The sequence below is a fragment of the Leopardus geoffroyi genome, chromosome A3 (genome assembly GCF_018350155.1).
Source record: "Leopardus geoffroyi isolate Oge1 chromosome A3, O.geoffroyi_Oge1_pat1.0, whole genome shotgun sequence".
Lineage (NCBI taxonomy): Eukaryota > Metazoa > Chordata > Mammalia > Carnivora > Felidae > Leopardus > Leopardus geoffroyi.
In genome coordinates, this window is record NC_059336.1 from 65767911 (window position 1) to 65788983 (window position 21073).

Consider the following 21073-nt stretch of genomic DNA (forward strand, 5'->3'; position numbering starts at 1 on the left):
GGGAGATGGTCTTCAACCTGTATGCTTCTTCAGTATTCTCACTTGTAATTCTCACTCACCTGCTGGTCACCACCTGCACGAGAAAACCTCTCCAAATTGCCAGTCATTTAACTGTGGGAGCTGAAGTCATATAAATGCTCTTTGAAGTGGTTTCTGAAGGCTGAGCGTAGGTCCTGTCTGGGTAGTGATGTGGTGTGCATCTATGGTAGGTTTTTGTAAGTAGGGGTTTTGTTTTAATGCGCGTGTTATGCAAAAACTTAGCTAAGTCACCAATGATAGCAAACACCTTTATGGTGCTTTATAGTTTAAAACGTAGTACAAAGGACTGATTTGAAATGAGTCCATCACTGAGTGAGCCACGTGCAGCCACCAAATAAAAGGAGGCTTGTGAATGAAAAATTAGAACTAATGTTTTCCTTAGCAGTTTTGGTTTTGTTTTTTTTTTTTTTTTTTCCCAGACCCAAGCACCTATAGTAAAGGTAATCTGTTTTCTGTGCAGTCACTGCTATCGGATCTTGATTTGATAGTTGGGGAAGCCAACGTCCGTGTTTCTCCAGGCTCACACAACCAATAAGCAGCTGAGTTAGGATTCAAACGCAGGCAATCTGGGTCCACAGGCTGAGCTCGGACCACTACACCAAGCAGGTGAGAGTGTGGATGGAGAATGATATCAGAACATTAAAAAACACCCACTGACAAGGTACCACAAATAGGATTTGACTATAGTCCAGTCATACCCTATTCCTGTTGAGGTGTGCAAGTTCCTGAGTCTTTTTTTTCCCCTCATTCGTGGCATTAAATGAAACTATTTAGAGAATGGATTTCTACGTTTAAAGAAACCAGCGTTCTCGCCAAATTAAATTTGTTGCCCCCGCCCCCGGTCTGCATCAGAGCTACAACTCAACCCGAAACTCTCTCTTGCTTTGTCCCTATCACCACCTTTCCCGGTCATTAAGAACAAAAGGTTTGTGAACAGATTAAACCTACGCTGTTTGTGTTCCGCTTTTTGAGTACCTATACCTGTTTAGTGCAGACTACCTGTGTCGATCGGAGTCCGTGCCCATAGATTTTTGAAAGCAACACATGCTGGAATTTAGCACTTTCTTACAATAGCACAACCGTAGCTAAACAATTCCTTTGAGAGGGCCCTGTGCTATTACACCAAATATTTAGAAGTTTATCTCACCACACCGCCTGGCATTCTGAGTAAACCTGGGCAGTAGTATGGAGATCAAAGAATTTAATAATCAAAAAACCACCTTTCACGCTCTATCTGCCATCAAATGAGAGTATTAGTGAAGTGGTATGGAAATCCTCTTTAGCACGCCTGCAGCCACCAACCATGCCACTTAAGATTTAAAACAATGTGATTGAGCGTTCAGAATCCACAGGATTGAGTTGTATGGGTACGTTAGTGTATTATTTCCAAGTTGCCAGTTTCCCCCAGATTAGCACATTTTCATTTCGGCTTTATTAAAGGAGTCAGAACATGAAAGGGGATTTAGCACAGTGGAGATGTCAACCACGCTTCCTTGCCATCATGGAGTGGCTTATTTGGTTCAAGGCAGCCATGCATGTGAGTCCAACAACGTGACTATGGGACTAAAAGTCAAGCCAAGTGGGATTGATAGAAAGGAAAAGACAGAAATACAATGATGCAGTGAAACCACAGCTCTCTAGCCCCGGGTGGGAACTTCAGGCCCTTGATTTGATTTCGTATGGCCCTACAGTTGCAAAATACACGACACAACGCAGTATCAGCTACACAGTAAGTGCTTTCGTACAGCATTACTGGAATGGCTTGGACGAGCCCAGCATGGTGTTAAGCGCAGCAGAGACGCAGCCAGATGCAGGGGACGGGGCTCTGATCACTCCAGGAGACGCCTCCTGTTGTGGAAAGCCATGGTTTTCATGAGAACACACTCTGTCCGTCAGAGTGCTAGAATGGAAGAAGCTGGAAACCTTTGGTTCAGGAATTTACATTCTAGGATCTTGTTACAGATGATCAGCTCTGTCTGCTACCCAGAGCCGGGAGACGTGGGGGGGCAGCTTTTCTTTTCTTCACGTTTGGTGCGGATCAACCTGAATATCTCCATCTAAGCAGGTTCTGTATTCTTCCCACAATTGAAGGGAAATATTGATGTACGTTCTCCATTCAGAGTCACCTACCTGGTATTTGCTTATCTTTAAAGCTGGCACAAGAACTTTGCATAATCTTTGGAAAGAAAAGAAAGGTAAGAAAGGAGCTAGTGGTAAAGGGAACAATTCAGTTAACTGGTCAGTTGTTTTGTATACACAAGATTGAAAAAAACTTTCCTTGATTGCTTTTCACTGAATAGACTTGGTCACTTTACCATGAATGTGGGTACATTCTAATCCTCTGAGTGGTGAGCTGGATTTTTCTCTAAATAGAATCAAGTAAGCACAGAAACAAAAGCAAAGATAGAGAAACAGAAAAAACAATAGCAACAGCAATAACCTGCTTCAAGGACTGACCTAACCCAGGACCACAGGCTTTATTTGCAGTGGTAGTAGGTGCATGAGCTCCCTGGAAATCAGACCTCAATATTACCTCTATAGGTGCTGCTTTTTGTGTCGGGCCCAGGAAACGATAAGGTGACGGCTTAGTTTCTGGAATCAGAGCAGCAGCTAAATGAGCTGTTTCAGTCCTGTGTGGGGTCCATCTCTAGCATCAAAACTGAGCATCTCAGCTAGTTCTTTACTCAGCTGCACATGCACCAAGCCTAGACAAGATGGGGTTACACAAGACAGGGATGTCCTGAGCCCCACCTATTGGTGCTTATGACCTAACAAAGACACAGGAAGGCTTATGCGTGAGAAACAAGCAGAGTTGGATACAGTCACACACTGGATTGGGAGGAACAGCCTGAGCTCATGGGAAGAACATTGGTAAAGAACAAGACTATGATGTGGACCTCGGCTGGGTTGGGAAAATGGAGTTAGAACAAGAATACTTTTATTCCTATGCTTAAAAACACTTAGAAGGAACATTCCAGAGGTCCTTAACATTGGCTTCAAACAGCCAACAACTGGTGACAATGGGCTCTAATGAACAGGCAGTGTCTTCTTCCTCTTTAAATGATCTCTTGGTATCATCAAAGACAGATTTGGCCTATGCCACCATCTTGCCCAGAATGGGAAGACCAGATTCTGGGTGGGCAGTAGGCATAGCACAGAGCCTAAAACCTCTGCTGGGTGACTGGGCCACTAAGTTGAGCAAACGAGTGAGGGGCAAGGTTCCTGATACCTTGGTGCTTTCCTGGAGTCCAGGTCAACAGCCAAAGAGAGAGGACAGTCATCAGATGCTACACCCCAGGAGTGGCACTTGATGAACAAAACAGCCAATGGGGGAAACCAGGAAGAAGGACCTTGGGTTTTGTGAGGTGCCACTGAGGTACAAGACATTGACGCTCTGATGATGTGGTGAAGTGGAAGAGACTCAGCAAAGCCACACTGCTATCCTTTTCACTGTTCCCCATTGAAACCCTCTTGATTCTATCATTTTCAAAATGGGAACTGGGGCACCTGGTTGGCTCAGTCAGTTAAGCGTCCAACTCTTGGTTTCGACTCAGGTTATGATCTACTGGTTCGTGAGTCCAAGCCCTGCATCGCACTCTGCTCTGGCAGCATGGAGCCTGCTTGGGATTCTGCCTCCTCTCTCTCTCTATCCCGCCCCTGCTTGTGCTATCTCTCCCTCTGTCTCTCCCTCCCTCCTTCTCTCTCTCTCTCTCTCTCTCTCTCTCTCAAAATAACATTAAAATGGGGAGGGGAATTAACGACATGCCATTATTCCCACTTAACTTCAGACACTGCCCTTGTTCATGGCAGGAAGACACTCCAGCAGTCAACATTGTGGACATGTAGCCTATTTGGGAGCTGTTCCATACGTACTGTTGTGTCATGTCATAGAAGCTTCTTTCTTATAAGATGTTGATGACCGCTGTAAAAGGAAAGTGTTCTCTGATGTATTGAACGCACACCCTTCCTCTTGCCCCTGGCTTTCACACAGTTGAAAGTGCGTGGTGCAGGTTGGCAGTAACTTGAAGTTGTTCTGTGAGCAAAGTGAAGCTCTAGTCAGAGGCAGGAAATGTTTATTTGAACTTTATTGGGTGAGTCAGTTTGCTACAGCTTTAGGTCACTTTAAACTTGGGTCATCCTGTGTATGTCAAATAATCATAGTTTTAAGCAATTGGAGACAAACATCAGATGTACCTGAATGAAGCTTAGACCTTCTCAACCGGCAAACTGTCAAGTGGAATTTTTACCATTTGGCCAATTCTGATTAAGGCTTTCCCACATGAAAATAAGCGTCTCCCCTTTTACCCAAAGTAGGGTGGACTCTACCCTCGATGGCTTCTAGAAGATCGTTACAAGACACAGCCATGTGAAAACCCACTCTCTATTCCCCATGCTACCATTGCTGTTGGCAGAATCGGTTATTGTGATAGGCATTCAGTTGAGATAAATCTGAATTTGAGGAAATATCACAACAAGGTCATTACACTCAAGTAAGGCCTTTGAATGATGGGAGACGAAAGGAAGAGAAGGCCTATGAGAAGAAGGACTGAGAATGTGTGAAAATGATTTTCTGTAGACAACATTATTTAAGTGATAATTATTTTTGTTATTGCATCGGGATGCTGACATCACTAATCCTAATTCTTATTCACACGAGACTCTTCCCTATTAATTGAGAGTTGAGTCTCCAGTGAGAAAAAGGATGTTTCCTGTGATGATGGCTTGCTTTCTTTGTGGGGAAATACAATTGTTGGGACACCTGGGTGGCTCAGTCAGTTAAGCGTCTGACTTCAGCTCAGGTCATGATCTCATGGTTCATGAGTTTGAGCCCCGCATCAGGCTCTGTGCTGACAGCTCAGAGCCTGGAACCTGCTTCAGATTCTGTGTCTCCCTCTCTCTGCCCCTCCCCCACTCTCACTCTGTCTCTCTTTCTCAAAAACATTAAAAAAATAAAAAACAAATTAAAAATTGTTTTGGTTAAGTTTCCCAGAGTGATTGGATTTTTCCTTTGGTTCTACCAAGGAGGTGTAATAGAGAGGAGGAAGGTTGGCTTGTTGTTCTTGTTCAAAGATAATGAAGTATTTAGGACAGTGGCAATAGGGAACAGTGGGAATAACTTCAGGCTGCCTTCTACCACTCCATCTTGAAGTCTGCTTCCAGAATAGCTTTGCATAAAATCAGCTTTATTTATGCCATTTCACAACTCAGAAATATTTCTAGGGTTCTTTGGTTCCTCCCTGTGTCTTCAGAACCACTTCCTCCCTGTACCACCCCCACCACCCAGTCTGTCTTCCTACCCACATCCAGAGTTTATGCCATTTCCTAGATAGCAGGTTTTTTCCACCTGCTTGCTCCCAGCCTCCCCATCCCCACATGCAGTGTCCCTTTCTGTTTCCCTCTGTCCTCGAGGGCTGTTCCTTTCACTTGCCAGGACTTCTCCTCCACCTGCCCCCCCTCCTGACTCCAATTCAGATTTGTGTCATCCAAATTCCTGTAGAAATGGCCACTTCGACCAGGACCAGTGATATTATGGAAAATAAAATATAAAAAGGGTTTTCCCATGACTGTTTCCTATAATGATCATGACAGATGATTACTCTCTATGGTGGCTAGAAAGTAATGACCCAGATACATAGCTTTCACGATCTGATTCGTACATAACGATAGAACATTTTGTGTTGCTTTTTGTGGTTTCCCGTGTTCAGTTTCTAGTTCTTTGAAACCAAAGCCTTGGCTTATGTTATCTTTCATATCCCCCCAAGTACCCACTCCAGGGCTGGACACCCAAGAAAGACCTGTTGAACTGATAGATTAAATGGTGTAGATGTGGAGGGGCCAAGGAGATGTCACAGAGTGTGAAGTGAGGATCCATGATTCCCTTAGATGGTGCATTGGAGAAATCGTTCATCCTGTCACTGGCACATCAAAGGAGGACTGTTCCAAGTCCAGTCTTTTGTTGGGCACTCATGTGAAATTGATTCAAAAGCGATAGAATCTTTGCACATATAAACAGCTAACAAATGATGGAGAATGTGCGTCCAAACAAATCCAATTGGCAGGACATGTGGTGCTGTTGAGAGGAAGCCTCTGGCTATCCATCACACCTTGAAAGATGAACAGGGCAGGCCCAGCTTTCCCTTCAAAGGCAGGAAAGGTTAGCGCTCTGGGAAAACAGAGCCCAATGAGAATTTCAAACACACGGTGTGGCTCTTCCGGCTTGTAGGTCATTATTAACTATTCTTACCCTAAATGGCCATGACATATAATCTCTTTCCTAATTTTATTATTTTACTTACTATCACAAGACCGTAACTTTTTAGACATTCAGGTGAGATTAAGGGAGGAGGAGGTGGAATAAGGCTTTCAAAACCTTTGGTTACCTCAGAAAACATATTTGCTTACTTTACCAGGAAGTTGGATTTTTGTTTTGTTTTGTTTTCTACTGATGCCAAGAGGGGATTAACGAGTAGCTGCTGGGTTTGCCAGCTTTCTTTTGATTTCAGTTTATGTAATTAAGCAGTTCCCAGAATGACTTGAGGTTCTCACTATGCATCAAAACATGCTTCTCAGATGTGTTAGGTGTGGAGGTCAGAAAGGATCCAAGCTCACTAAACAGAGGGAGGGGGAGTGAAAAACTGATCTTGCTTTAGCAGCAGTCCATCCTATCTAAAAAGGGTTGATTCTGCTTTGGGGCCATGTACACTGAGGTATATTGAGTAGAAAGGTTAAAACAGAAGTTCAGAATGAGCTAATGTTGGAATAACTCAAAGTGAGGTTAACAATAGAAATAACACGGGAAACCAGCTCTGATTTACTGTTGAATTTCCAGCAACTAGAGCCTCACTCATGGTGGATGTTCAAGAACTTGTGCATTCGACAAAGGCACACTAGTAACCCACTAGGTGCCGGGCTCCATTCTAGCTGCTGGAGATACAGTAAGGGATTTAACCTCCCTCAGGATGCTCACATGAGTAGGCACAAGACATGGGGAGGAAACCAGCCTAAAAGCCAAGGGAGCCAAGCGTTTGCAGGAAGAGGATGTGATCACGAGAAAATGCTGCTAAAAGGACAGGAAAATGAAGACTTGGTAATGGTGGCAGCTATACAGCCATCAGTGACAATAGGAATAGGCCACCTTCACAGAGTACCAGTCGTGAACCATGCATCTTAGCATATAATTTCATCCCCCGTAAGACACCTGTAAGGCAGGTCCTATGTCATCTGCTTTTTACAGATGAGAAAACTGAGGACAGGAATGAAGTCATTTGCCCAAGCTCAGATAGCCAGTAAGTGACAGATTCGGGAGGGAGCTCTCCTCCGTCACTCCATGGACCCTGTTCTTAAATGCTGTGTGTCTGGGGTTGGTGGAATAAAAAGCAGTCAGGGAGTGGAGAGGGGCATGGGAAAGAGAAGTTTTCTCCTCTTGAAAGATTTGGATTCTTTCAAAGTCAGCTGAGGAAATGCAGTGTTGTTGCTAAAGCCCAAGTCCGGGCTGGTGACCATAGGAAGGCACTGTAGCAGTTGTTTCTGATGGCGTGTTTCAGCTAGAGCAGGGCAGCGTCGGATACGTGACACAGCTGCACTGCTAGGCGGAAAGGCTTGCCCCCAGTGCTTCAGGGCTGCGGTTCTCAGAGTGGGGTCCCCAGACCAACAGCGTTGACATCACCTGGGAACTTGTTAGAGATGCAGATTCTCAGATTCACCGCCCCGGGTCTTCCAAATCAAAACCTCGGGGGACGAGGGGTGGAATCCATGTTCTAACAAGTCTTTGTGTGATTCCGATACACAAACCCGTGTTCTTGGGGTATCCTTGAAACCAGAAGAGGGAAAATCCGAATAGCTTATAATCCATGTATCTCACAGATGCAAAGCACCTTGGCAGAAACCGGATGGAAGACTGATTCTGAACCTTGGCTGCACGTTGAGGTCACATGGGAAGCTTTGAACACTACCAATGCCCAAGTCCCACCCTCAGAAATCCTGGTGTCATTGGGCTGGGGTCAGCCTGGGCATTTGGTTCTTGTAATGAAGGCTTGAATGGGGAGTGGATGATTGAGTGAATGGTTGGCAAGGCAGCTTGTGTATTTTTGAGTCAGAATCATACTTGGGGGAGAAAACAAGGCAGGTCTTGAAGGGGAAAGAAGACAAATGGAAGAGAAGCCAGACCTTAGGCCCTTTGTGAATAGCAATACAGCTTGAATAAATCTGGACACTGTTGTGGGAGGAGAAGGCAGTCTGAATTCATAACAATTCTTAACGGGGGACTTATTTTCAGAGCACTTCCAATTGTAAAGTAAATATGCTATCAAGACTGCTTCATGAATAAAGAAGTATTGTGATTTTTAGTTAGTCTTAATGGAAGTGTTTCTACTAATTTTGGTTGAAAACAGTATGCTCACCTCCTCCTGGCAGCTTCACTCAGACTCTGTCTATATGTTAAGAATGTGCTCTGTTCCTCTGGCCTCTCCAACATCAATGTTTTCCCTTTGCTCCATGAACATTCCTCCCCCGCCGAGCTGCTCAGCTCCTGTCCTGGGCATTCTCACTCTGTCCCCAAATCCTGGGATTTGTTCATGCCCTCCACCCCCGCATCCTCATTTTCTCAGGCCCTAGCTCTGTTCAGAATCCTCCATGGTCCCTGGCTTAGAGAACCCGCCCTTCTCTTGCTCTTTCATCTTTAAGACACTCTGCTCCTATTTTGCTTTTCATTCTGCCCATTTCTCATCTCTACCCCTGGATCATAAGTTCTGCAGGGACAGTGCTGGCTCGTCTTTCTTTGTCTCCTACCCAGCCCAGCACCCCACACCCCCACAGCCTTAGGAAATAGTAGTCAAGAAATGCACCGCAAAGTAAATATCCATCTATCTGCCTCGCACATGCTCACGTAACGTGCTCACGTAGGGCAGATAAAGAAGGCCCCTCCTCCCATGAGGTAGGAGTGTGGTTGGGCCATTCAGAAGGCTGCCTTGAGGGAGGAATCCACGGGAAAATGTGCCAAGATGGGAATCCCAGAAGGAACCTCCTCCAGAGTGAAAAGTGGCCCTCGCAGAAGGGGCACTTGCAGCCTCATTACTTTGTAGTAGTTTCCTAGGACTGCCTTTAACATATCACCACCAGTTTGGGAACTTAAAACAATAGAAATCCAGTCTCTCACAGCTCTAGAGGCCAGAAGTCTGGAACCAGTGTCACTGGGCCAAAATCAAGGTGTGGGCTGGGTCCTGCTCTCTCCCAAGGCCCAGGGGAGAGTCCATCTTTGCCTCTTCCAGCTTCTGGTGGCCGCCATGTTCTTTGGCTTGGGACTACATCACAGTCGCTACCTCTGAGGCCACATTGCCTTCTCCCTGCTTCAAAAAACTCCCCCCTGCCTTTCTCTTATAAGGACAACTGTGACTGCATTTAGGGCCCACCCTGGTGATCCAGAATAACTCCCCATCTCAAGATCCTTAGCACATCTGCAAAGTCCTTTTTTGCTAAGGTCACATTTGCACATTAAGGGATTAGGACATGGATTTCTTCTGGGGAGCCATTATCCAACCTACCCGACATGTAAAGGTAACTGGAGCTTCCAAAGGGGCAGAGATTTGCCCAAGGACACACTCCAAGGTCGTCACAGAAATCAGACAAAGACCCAAGTCTCCTTTCTGTCAGCTTTGGGCTTTCTCCACTAGACTAAGCTGATGTTCATAAAAATAAAACAGAGGAAGAGATTTAAAATAACACCTCATACCCTAATCCGTGTGCTGTCTGCATTATTTGTCTTCTGTCTGGATTGGGTGCTACCAGGACTCATTCACCTCCGCACCCTCTTCCCCCTAGAGTTCTGTTGTGTCAGGCTCACGATGCCCTCTCTGGCCTGCGTGGGCAGCTGCGGTAGAAATACCTAAATGGCATTTTCTGTTCTCCTTTCAGGACCGCCTCTTTTTTGTCATGGAGTATGTCAATGGTGGAGACCTCATGTTCCAGATTCAGCGCTCTCGAAAATTCGATGAGCCTCGTTCCCGGTTCTATGCTGCAGAGGTTACGTCAGCCCTCATGTTCCTCCACCAACATGGAGTCATCTACAGGTAGCTCTTCCCTCCTCCTCCGCCTCCCTTCCCTGACAGCGAGAAAATAAAGAATTCTGCAGGCACTTGAACTGACTTTGGCTCCTGCCCAACTGGTATCTTAGCAACCCGCTTTAGATTAGTTGTTTGTTCCAATTTGTTCACAGAGGACTTTTTTGGGGGCTGTTTATCACTGTGAATGTTAATATTTGAATAGCCCCGGGAGATCTGGCCCACCGTTTGTGCCAGTTTTGATTGAAAGCCCAAACACAACATTTTAAAGGCTTGGCGCCGAGCGACCTTGGGGTGACCTTCATTTCTCTCTCTCCCCACCCTCTTCCTTCAACATCAGGGCATTCTCCTTACTTTTTCCTTCTGTGCCATGAACTTCCTCCCTTCCCAACCTCTTGCCACTTCCTGAGTTTGTTTGGCTTAGTTGTCTCCAGCAGATAGAATCAGAGAAGGAGGAGTTGCTTGGGGGTCTCTGGGTTTATGATTCAAGGAGGAGGAGGGGAAGGGAGCTAGACAATATCCAACAGGAAGTGACTGCAGATCATCCAGTCCCTTACTGCCGCCCTGTCCCCTTTCCAAGAAAACACACACACACACACACACACACACACACACACACACACACACACTGATTTTCCAGTAAGGGAGCAGGGCTATTTACGCAGGCTCTTCTGTGAGGTCAGGAATTCTGGGGGGAGTAAATATTTATAATTAGCAATAAGGACACTAAAGTTCCTTAAGGTTTTCTCAATGACTGTCCATTGCTTTTGCTCCCCCCCCCCTTTTTTTAATTGGGTTGAATAATAGCTGGCTGGGTTCAACCTAGAACTTAGTCACCAAAACTTTTCTGACTCTCTCCTGGGAATAGTGCTCTGAGTAAATGCTCTTGAAGGGGTTCTGACCAACCGCCCCCAAGACTTCCTTTCTACTGATGAGTCTTAGTTTCCTAAAGTATGCATCTCTCTGCTCAAAAATAGTCAGGACCTCCCCATGGCCTACATAATAAAGCCCATGCTCTTTAGCCCCTAGTCATGGCCCTCCGCATCTTGCGTCCATGTATTTGTTTCCTATTGCTCTGTAACAAAATACCACAGACTTCGGGGCTTAAAACAGCACTCATTTATTATCTCCCAGTTTCCATGGGTCAGGAGTTCAGACATCATGTGCCCCAGCTCTCTGCTCGGGGTCTCTCTGCTGCGATCGGGGTGTCAGGCCAGGCTGCCTGCTTGTCTGAAGTGTGGGGTCCTCTTCTTAGCTCATGTGCTTGTAGGCAGAATTCATTTCTTCGAAGCACATGGCTGGCTTCTTCAAGACTAGCAGGAAAGAAAACCTTTCTTGCTTTGAGTCTCTACCTTCAGGGAAGGCTTGGGTCCTCTTTTCAAAGGATCACATGATTATATCAGGACTGTCCAGGATCATCTCCCTTTGGTTTCACTCAAATGATTAGGGACCTTTATTATCTCTGCAAAAGTCCTTTTTCCTATAATGTCACATAATCACAATAGTGATAGCGTATCATCTTTTCCACCTTCTTTCGGTTAGAGTTAAGTCACAGCTGCCACCATACTTGGGGGAGGGGTTACGGGATTATACCAGCGTGTGATTCAGTGGGGCTCAGCTTAGGCTGTATCTGCTCTATAGCCCAGGACACCTTTCTCTCCTTACTCCCCATAGCACCTTGTTTTGACCTCGCCAAGGTTCGTAGCTTTTCTCAAACTCACCTGCCAATTCCCAATTTCCTGTGCTTATTCCCTCCCCTGTCCAGCCCAGAGGCCTCACACAACACTGCCTGCCTGCACAATGCCTGGTCTCACCAGCCAGAGCAGGTCTTTCCAGGCTGGACACTTCCATTTGCAATTTGGGAATGAATGGGATTTGAGACTTGCGTCGCTGCGCCTACCACTGTCCACCTTGTGTTAGCAGTAGGCATCGCTGTGGATCCTTCACCAAGTTGCAAACAACCTTAAAGGACCATTTCTTCTTCTTCTTCTTCTTCTTCTTCTTCTTCTTCTTCTTCTTCTTCTTCTTCTTCTTCTTCTTTTTCTTCTTCTGCTGCTGCTTCTTCTTCTTCTTCTTCTTCTTCTTTTTCTTCTTCTGCTGCTGCTGCTGCTTCTTCTTCTTCTTCTTCTTCTTCTTCTTCTTCTTCTTCTTCAAGCCCTCAATCATCTTATTTTACATACTCTTCTTGTCTTACACATAGTAAATATTCAACAAATGACCATTGACTTCAATTAGTTTAAGACCCTAATCTCTGCCCCCAGAGCAGCTCACAAGCCAGTTCCAGATACAGGAGTTACGTATGCAAAGGGCTCACCCATCCTGCAAGGCAGTGCACTGTTAGGTGCCAGTGGCAGGAGGAAGAATTTCTGTCCTTTGAGATGTCATCCCCATTCCATCCCTGTTAGGAGTGGGTATAAACTGTCCAGTTTACTGGCAGGGATTCAGAGACTCCCTTTAAATAGCTTGCCCAAGGCCCTACTTGGTCAGTGACAGACCCGGGAAGTCTAAGTGACTGATAAGCAAGCTCGTGCTGTACGCCATGACACCTGTTACTCTGCCTTTTCAGGTCCAAGTCCAGACTCTTAGGCTTGTCATCCCAGGTATTCCAAAACTTGATTTTCCCTTACATTTCTACTTTTCTCCTTTCCAAGTCTGTCTCATCACAGTTGTGAACACTTGCTCTATCGGTTTTTATGTGCCGTACCTTCCCCTCCCCCCCTCCTTCCCACCTCCCTGACCCTTTCTCCTCAGTGTCTGTATTACCCAGCCCGGCTGCTTCTCCCTTCCAACGTCCATTCTCTAAATGCTGGTTTTCCCCAAGGCCTTCATTCCTCCTTACTCCCACCCTAAATACTCTGCCCGAGTGATTTCAACATTTACATGCTTTCAGATGACTCCTGTGTGCCAGCGACTCTATGTCACTATATCCAGTCCCCAGTTATCCCCAGACCCCCAAACAAGATCTCTATCCCAAACCTCTCTCTCTCAAGAGTTGACCTTCTTGAGAACTTCCCAGGTGAGTTTCCAGTAGTTTACTGACCTGACTCCCTCACCGGTTCTCAGTGTCCCATCGTTCCTCTTTGTCCTCCCTCCGTTTGCTGCCCAGCATTCTTTGAAAGCACACGATTGTCACATGCTCCCCTTTTTAGCATCCTTCAGCCCCTAAAGATAAAGCACAGTCCCCTTTTCTGGCCTTCAGACTCCCTCATGCCCTGGCCCTGTTGTGCAGAGGTCTGTGGTCTGGACATGGCTTAGCAGTGAAGGGCACAGCAGTGAGTGGAGGGTGGCATCCAGGTCAGCTCTGCTTCTGTGGGTGGTTTCATCCCAGGAAAGGGGTGCTTTTTCTACCCAGAAGAGATGCCTTACTGTGTTTCTCACAAAGACACCACGTGTGCTAACTGGGCCCCAGTAGCCCCAGTGATCTTGTGACCCTTATCACTGTTCCTTCTAACCACACATCCCACCCTCTAAGTGTTCCAAATTATTTGCCATTCTTCCCCCTCCCCCTCCCCCAGTACCATTCTTTTTCATTTCTCTGAGCCTTTGTACACCTGTCCCTGGAAATCCCTTGCTTCTAATCTGTGTCTTCATCAATGAGCAGTTCCTAGTTCGCATCCGTGTTCTGACTGCCTCTGAGTCCCTGGTTTAAAAGGTGTGTAGATTCCATAATACTGGAGGAGGGGAAACCAATAAGGGTATCAGCGAGAAAAGAACGGCCATCAGTTTATGATTGCTGAGGCTGGGCGATGGGTACCTGGGGCTTCAGTATCCTATCAACTGTTTATATGTTTAAATTTGCCATAATTATAATATCTTTTTAAAAAAAGACTAGCAACTCCAGGGTAACATTCCTAGAGTTTTTGATGCAGTAGGTCTGGAATGGGGTTCAGGAATCTCTATTTTTGTAAAGTGTTCCTCAGGTGGCTTGGGGACCACAGATCGAGAAAAATTCTATTGTGCCTTTCGAACTATGCCAAGCTCCCCTGCTATGTGAGGCCTTCCCTGACCACCCAGGCTGTCCTAGCAATAGTGCCTTCCCTGAGCAACATAACGTCTCTCCATACCAGGCATTTAGCAGATTCTCTTTGCAGGGCTTATATTTTTACTTAAGATGCCTGTTCCGTGGTTGAGAACTCCACACAAGAGTCCTTACCTGGTTGGCCTAGAACAGTAGCCTGCTTATAGTAGGTGTTCACTAAACATTTGTTCCTCATGTATGTAATGTTCCAGAGCCTTCCAGTCCAGTGGGCTGCTCGCTCATAGGTGCGTACTGATTAAAAGTCTGTGTTGGAAGCATTCCTAACTCCTTACCCTAAAAGGCCCCCCAGTTCCTTCATATCTCTCATTTTATGGATTAATGAGCATGGTATGATCTCTATTTCCCATGTAGCTTTGTGCTAAGGGGCAGTCTGTCTGCATGCCGCTGGCTAGAGACACTATCTCTGCCATTTGCCTCTGTCCTGAAGCCCAGGCGGAGACCCTATTTTGTGTGATCCAGGGTCTTACTTAGGAGATTGGCAAGGCCAGGTTTTGGAGGAGGAAGCTGATGGCTGGAGTTGAGATTGAATTTTCCGGCCTTCTTTCTGGAATTTATATACATGCTAATTAGCGGCTAATTGGCCAGTGTTCAAGAACTGAGGAAAAAAATCATTTCTCTGGCTGGTGGCTCACACTTAACAACAGAGAGCCCATAGCCCCCTTTCTTCTCATCTGGAGCCAGGCTCCAGCACCAGGCTGCACAGGGCACTGTCTCTGTGTCCCCTGCCCAGCGTTCCTGGGACTCCTCTGTGTGGCTCACTGTGGGTCCGCTCTTCCCAACTATGGCTTAAAAAGAATCTCTTTCCCTCCTTTACACACATACACCGTGAAGGGTAGAGGTTTTGAAGGGTGGGCCTTCTTTAAGAGTGGGTTCAGGGACGCCTGGGTGGCTCATTCGGTTAAGCGTCCGACTTCAGCTCAGGTCATGATCTCACTGTTCACGAGGAGGAGTCCCACGTAGGGCTCTGTGCTGATAGCTCAGAGCCTAGGGCCTGCTTCAGATTCTGTGTCTCCCTCTCTCTCTGCCCCTCCCCTGCTGGTGCTCTGTCTCTCTCAAAAATAAACAAACATTAAAAAAAAAAAAAAAAAAAAACCTTTAAAAAATCTGCCTTAAAAAAAAAAAAGCGTGGGTTCAGAGAACTTTCTCTTCCTCTACATCAGGGCTGGGCCTGTCCATTTTCCTCTGAGCTGCTCTATTGGGAGCAGCTGACTCTCAGCACACCTCTCTCTGTGTGTGCAACATGAGAGAGAAAGACGGTGTGATCCACCCCAGACAGAGGACAGCTGGGGGCCCCTGGGAAGTGAACCAAAAGCTTGGCAGACCTGAATGTATCTTTTGTGTTTTTAGAGTTCAGAAGCCAGGATCGTTGTGGCAGAGGGTGGTGGAGAACATGGCCGCTGTCACACTGGCCAAGCGTCTTAACACTTGACGCCTAAGTGTCCTCACCTCTAAAGTGGGAATGATAGTTGTACATACCTATCTCTTGAGGTCGTAGAGATTTTGTGATCTGATAGGCCTAAGTAATTTTGAATACTGCCTGCCACACAGTAGGTCCCCAATAAAGGTTAGCTATCTTATTGTATCTTGATTTTTATTAAAATGTATTGAAAGAACATTGGAGATCTTTTAACCAATCCAGGCTCCAAAAGGGATTCCTGGAATCAAATTAGAAGAATGAATTCCTTTTTCCTTCTTAAACAATTTGATTCCTTTTTTTAAATGATGAAAGTAGTAGTCATAGGAAAAATAAAAATTTAAGCAGCAGAGTGAGGGATGAAGTCAGTTTTCCCTTCACCAGCCTTGCAGCCATCCACGGTAAAACAGTTCAACAGTTTCTAGAGAATCTTTTGAGAATTCTTCTTGAGCAAATTGCCGAACCTCCTTGTGACTGGCCTCCATTGACCTGGAGCTCAGACAATGCCTGTGTTGTCTCCCTCATGCAGGAGCAGAGCGTGATTCCTGGAAGTCACACTGACCAGGTCCAGGTGAAGGGTCTGAAAGCAAGTGGGAAATGACAAGGCATTTTATTCATGGGAAGCCTCATTGATGAATGATGTCTCACTGCGATCACTAAAATTTTGTCTTGATCTAGCACAGGGGACAATGACTTCTAATGCTCTCCTCCTCTGTTAATTCTTCAGAACTTTCCATCTGTAACAAGACATCATCACCACTGCTCCCCAAGAGCTATTCTGTTCTAGGGGCCTATTGCATGCCCGGTGTCAGAAGTGGGGGCAGTGGGGCACCAGGAGGAGAGAGAAGGGTGTCTCTGCTTTGGCTCACTCTAGATCACTCTATATTCAAGAGGTGCTTAGAAAAGACTTTCCTTGTTGATGATCATGTTCACAAGAAGTCAAATAAGAGTGAGAAGCATGGAACAAAGATTTAGGTAAAACCTCAGAATACCTAATAAATGTGAATCTTAAATGCCTTGTCCTCAGAAGGACTGGGGGACAAAGCTAACAACGGGAGGCTGAGGGGGGTTTCCCTCGACAGAGCTGGAGACACAGTGAGGTCTCTAGCTATGCTCGCAAGCCAGAACCCCCTGGAAAATGCACACAGAGTCATGATGTAAACACTAGCCTTGTTTCCTGCTAGTCCAAGGGGGAACATGTGTGCCTAGTTTGGGGAATGATGGCCTGCCTTGATCCCCAGAGCCATCTCCTGCCATTGGCAGTTAGACATTTCTTGACTTGGTGAAGGTCTCCAGTTAAAGCCCGTGCTAACAAATGGAAGTCCTAATATTTAGAGTCCTATCTTCTTTCACTACATTCTCGATTTCTCTAATGCTAAAAAAAAAAGCAGAGGAGGAGGAGGGATTAGGATCATTTCTTCCTTCTTCCTTCCCAGACTTCTGTGGCCTGCCCTCAGAAAATCTCCTAGGACATTTGGGGATCTTTTCCCTCACAAAGCACTGTCCCTTACTGTCAGGCTTTCCCCAACCATTCTAGAACATGATATTGTGATAAAATACTCCTAAGGATGTCAGACCTGAGTGTGTAATGAGAGGGTGGCAGGAATCTCAAATGCTAAATCAAGGAGGGCCCAGAGACAGTCTAATCCAATTCTATTTTCTAGATGCAGAACTTGAAACCAGAGCTGAGCAGTAACTCCCCAACGTTTACACACTGAGGCACTATAAAGCTTCGATGTTATTTTAATCAGAGATACCCATATAGATAAAGATTCAAACTGTTCTACAAGGTGCCTAAGCCAATTAAAAGCCATTTTCCACTCTCCCTCTTGCCCAGTTTCCTCTTCCACAGAGATAACCATTTGCAATCTTTCCAGCTGCTGCCTTTCGTATGGACCTTCGTATTTCTAAATAACATGCTTTATTGTTACTTTTGTCAGACTTTATTTTAGGCGTTCTACGGTGACTTTCCACTGTGGAAGTGAGAGCTTGGTTCTCTGCCCCACCCTCTACCTGCTCCCTGCCCCACCCACATCCACACTCTGGTACCAACCCCCCTTCCTCCCTTCCTCTCCTTAGAGTTTACTGCAATCATGGTTAATGAGTATACGTCGTGTACATTATTATGACAGTGAAAGACTATGTGGAACTAAGCCCTGTGGTAAGCTATCATTACTTTTCCTATACATTTTCTTTGTTTTCCCTGGAGATCATCATTATCTCCTTGCTTTCTACGTGGTTATTAGTTCAACACAAACTCTACAAATTGTCCACATCTCCCTGAAGGATGTTTCCATGCAGTGGGTATTCTATCAACTGCATGCTCATGGGTAACTCTCCTGGAGACCTCCAGACCGCTCCAGTCTGAACACCGCCCCCGTGGCTGCCATCCAGCTGTCATCCTGCGCTCTCCCTCCCCTGCTGCCAGGCTTCCTTTGGCCTCTCTCCTCTGTGAATCTCCGGTCTTGTGTCCCCCATCTCCCCTTTCTCCATGTATTCCTTTGATATGGTGAAGCAGCCCCAGAAGGTTTTTGAAGAAAAGGATGGGATATAAATTTTTGAGACCTTTCTTTTATATATAAAACTGTCTTTATCTTACTCTCAACCCTGCTAAAGACTTTGGCTGGGTATAGAACTTTAGATTGAAATCCATTTTCACTCAAAATTTGGAGGTATTGCTCCATTGCCTTCTAACTTCCAGCGTTACTGTTTAAGAAGTCCCAAGATATTTTTATTCTTGATCCCTTGGTAAGGATCTATTTCTTTTTTTCTGGAGTTTGGCGATTACTTAATGATGTGGGGTAGGCCATTTTTCATCCATTGCACTGGGCTCTGGATAGACTTACAATTTAGAAAATCATGTCCTTCAATTCTGGAAAATACTTCTTTAATGATTCCTTCTGTTTTCTCTTTCTGGAACTGTCATTTGGGTATTGGATTAGTCAACTTGGGCTTGCTTGTGGACTCATATGGCTGGCTACATAGTTGGGGAGGCCCTGATTGTCAATATTTTTAGAAATTTCCTCTTAGAATGTTCAGATTGCCCTGGGAAGACTCTTCCAGCATCCTGCCTGAAGAGAGAGGGCTTAGCAGCCACAAGAGGCTCCCACATGAGGAGGGAGACCTGGAAGGCCCTGCTCCCAGGATACATTGTCCATTGAATCCTCCATTTCCAGTTCTGTATCCTGGTGCCTGCCCTCTGCCCCATCCTACCCTGTGTCCAGAGACCCTCTGTTTCTCTTCTCCAGAGAATAAACCTCTGGGGGCAGGGAAGGGGCTATGCAGAGTGAAGAAGAGAATTGGGTTTATGGCTCCTTTTCAGCCAACTGTTTTTATTTTATCTCTCTCCACCGTCCTCTCCAGAAGTAAACGTTACTGCAAATTCCTGAGCTTTGGGTGGGACAGAGGACGGGAGATTCTACAGCATACGTGTAGCTGTTCTTGACTTTCCCCATGGTGTGTCCTGGGTTCAGCTCTTTCTCGGGTCTACTAAGTTATTCACCACTCATCCCTTTGCTTGCCAGCTTCCAACGTTGTGTGCTGTTGTTTCTTCTCTTCTTCTCCCCATCTTTGTGTATTTAGGCCTTTGTGTGTAATTTTGGGAAGGAGACAAAAGTCGTTGTGGCTATTCAAGCTACTCTCTTTATCCAGAAGTCAATAATAATAACAACAACGACAACAACAACAGCCACAGCAGCAGCAATGACAACCACGAATAGCAAGACCCTTATTTAGCCTTTGTTACAAACCAGACACTGTTCTGCACGCTTCCCACTTATTAACTCATTCAATCCTCACAGCAGCCCCCTGCCATTAGATACTGGCAGTAGATACTGCCATTATCCACGGGATTTGTGATCTTTCTGAAGACCCGCCCCACCGCCGCCAATGTCCCGTCTCCCTGACAGGCCAGCTGTGATTTCACGTGGGCAGCAGAGTTGTATGTTGGAGACAGCGCTGAGTTCAGACTCGGAGAACTGCAGCCGCATCCTGGCTCTGCCTAGTCTTTGTAGTGTTTCCCTGGGCAGGATCCTCAAGCTGCTTGAAATGTAGTGCCCTCGTTCTCCTGTGGAATTACCCGGACCTGCTTTTGAGAATCGCATGAGAAAGCATTTACAGAAGTACTAAGTACAATCCTTGGCACCTAGGAGGCTCCAGAAATATTTGTTAGATGAATAGGTTATGGAGTCAGAGGATGTTATGTGCTGAATTGCGTCCCCTCCAAATTCATATGTTGGAGCCCTAATTCCCCAAACCTTAGAACGTGGCTGCTTATTTGGAGGGAGGACCCTTGAAGAGGTAAAAAGTAAAATGAGGTCACATAGGTGGGCCCTAATCTGATATGACTGGTGTGCTTAGAAGAAGAGGAGACTGAGACACAGAAATGCACCTAGAGGGACCATGTAAAGATCCCAGGAAAGGACACATTTACAAGCCAAAGAGAGAGGCCTCGGAAGAAACCAATCCTGCTGCCACCTTAATGTGGGATTTGTAGCCTTGGAAGATAAATTTCCCTTAAGTCATTCGGTCTGTGGTACTCCGTTATGGCAGCCCTAACAAACTAATACTGAAGTCCCAGGTTCAAGCCCCAGCACAGCCACTTACGAATTGGTGTCGTCCTGGGCAAATGACCTAGTCTCCCTGAGCCCCAGTTTCCTCATCTATAAAATGGAGCTGCTAATAATAAATAAAATAAGGTGGCCAGGCCTGCAGTCTCGGCATAAATTGAAAGATTTAAATCAGCTAATGCACACAGAAAGGCCTCTGGAAGTTGTTTGGGGCCCAGCAATCCTTGCAGAGGTACAGGCACATGGCAGTAATGATGGTGTAGTAATGCCCCTGTTCGAGGGGAGCAGGATGGTGGACATGTGATGTCGTGTGCCCCGTGCAAGTAAAAGGGCCCACCAAGGGCAGGGCCAGACCTCAGGGCCAAGCACTGTTTCAGAAAAGGGGGCCTCTCCTTGGTGATATTCTAATACTGGGAGCACTCAGAGGCCCTGGGACAGGACAGGCAACTCCTGATAAATGCGCCTGACAGCGACCAGTGGCCTGAACAGATGTGCTTGCGCTGGAAAGCTTGGAGGTCTGACTGTTGTGCCTCAGCCTTCCTGTTGGGCTCCATTTGCATCCATCCATTGTCACCCCCTCCCACACCTGCACCACCCGCTTCCCACGTGACATGCTTCCCCAAATGCACTGACTTCAGAAATGTGCATTTTGGTCATGAGAATCATTCTGCCCCTGTACCATCTCTTATAATTAAAGTGCTTACCCTCCTGATAAAGGAATGCTAAATATCATCAGGAGTTTTTCAGGAGTAATTGCTTTTTTGTGGGTCCAGATTTTCTTAAATGTGAGATCATCTTTACCCCAAACTGTTTTTGTGTGGTGTTACCTGCCCATCACAGCATGGGGTGAAGTCACTGGGACATGAGAAAGGGGAGGGAGAATGAGAGGAAGGGACTGAGCTGCTTGGGCTGAAAGGCCAAGTTTACATTCCTCTGAGGAAGCCACATTATTGCTGAC

At 46.0% G+C, this 21073-nt stretch overlaps 1 protein-coding gene and 1 long non-coding RNA gene across 3 annotated transcripts in view; one reads left to right on the forward strand and one right to left on the reverse strand.

Annotated features, from left to right (window-relative positions):
• Nucleotides 1–21073, forward strand: part of PRKCE (protein kinase C epsilon) — a 500740-nt gene that overhangs the window by 403779 nt on the left and 75888 nt on the right. For both annotated transcript variants that reach the window (XM_045445929.1, XM_045445928.1), the window contains exon 11: nt 9949–10103. In XM_045445929.1, coding sequence (XP_045301885.1) covers nt 9949–10103 — 155 coding nt within the window. The remainder of the gene's footprint in view (nt 1–9948; nt 10104–21073) is intronic.
• Nucleotides 1674–5768, reverse strand: LOC123580734. The gene is made up of 2 exons (XR_006703439.1): nt 2497–5768; nt 1674–2215 (listed from the first exon to the last, which is right to left on the reverse strand). It is a non-coding gene; the product is annotated as an uncharacterized LOC123580734 (long non-coding RNA).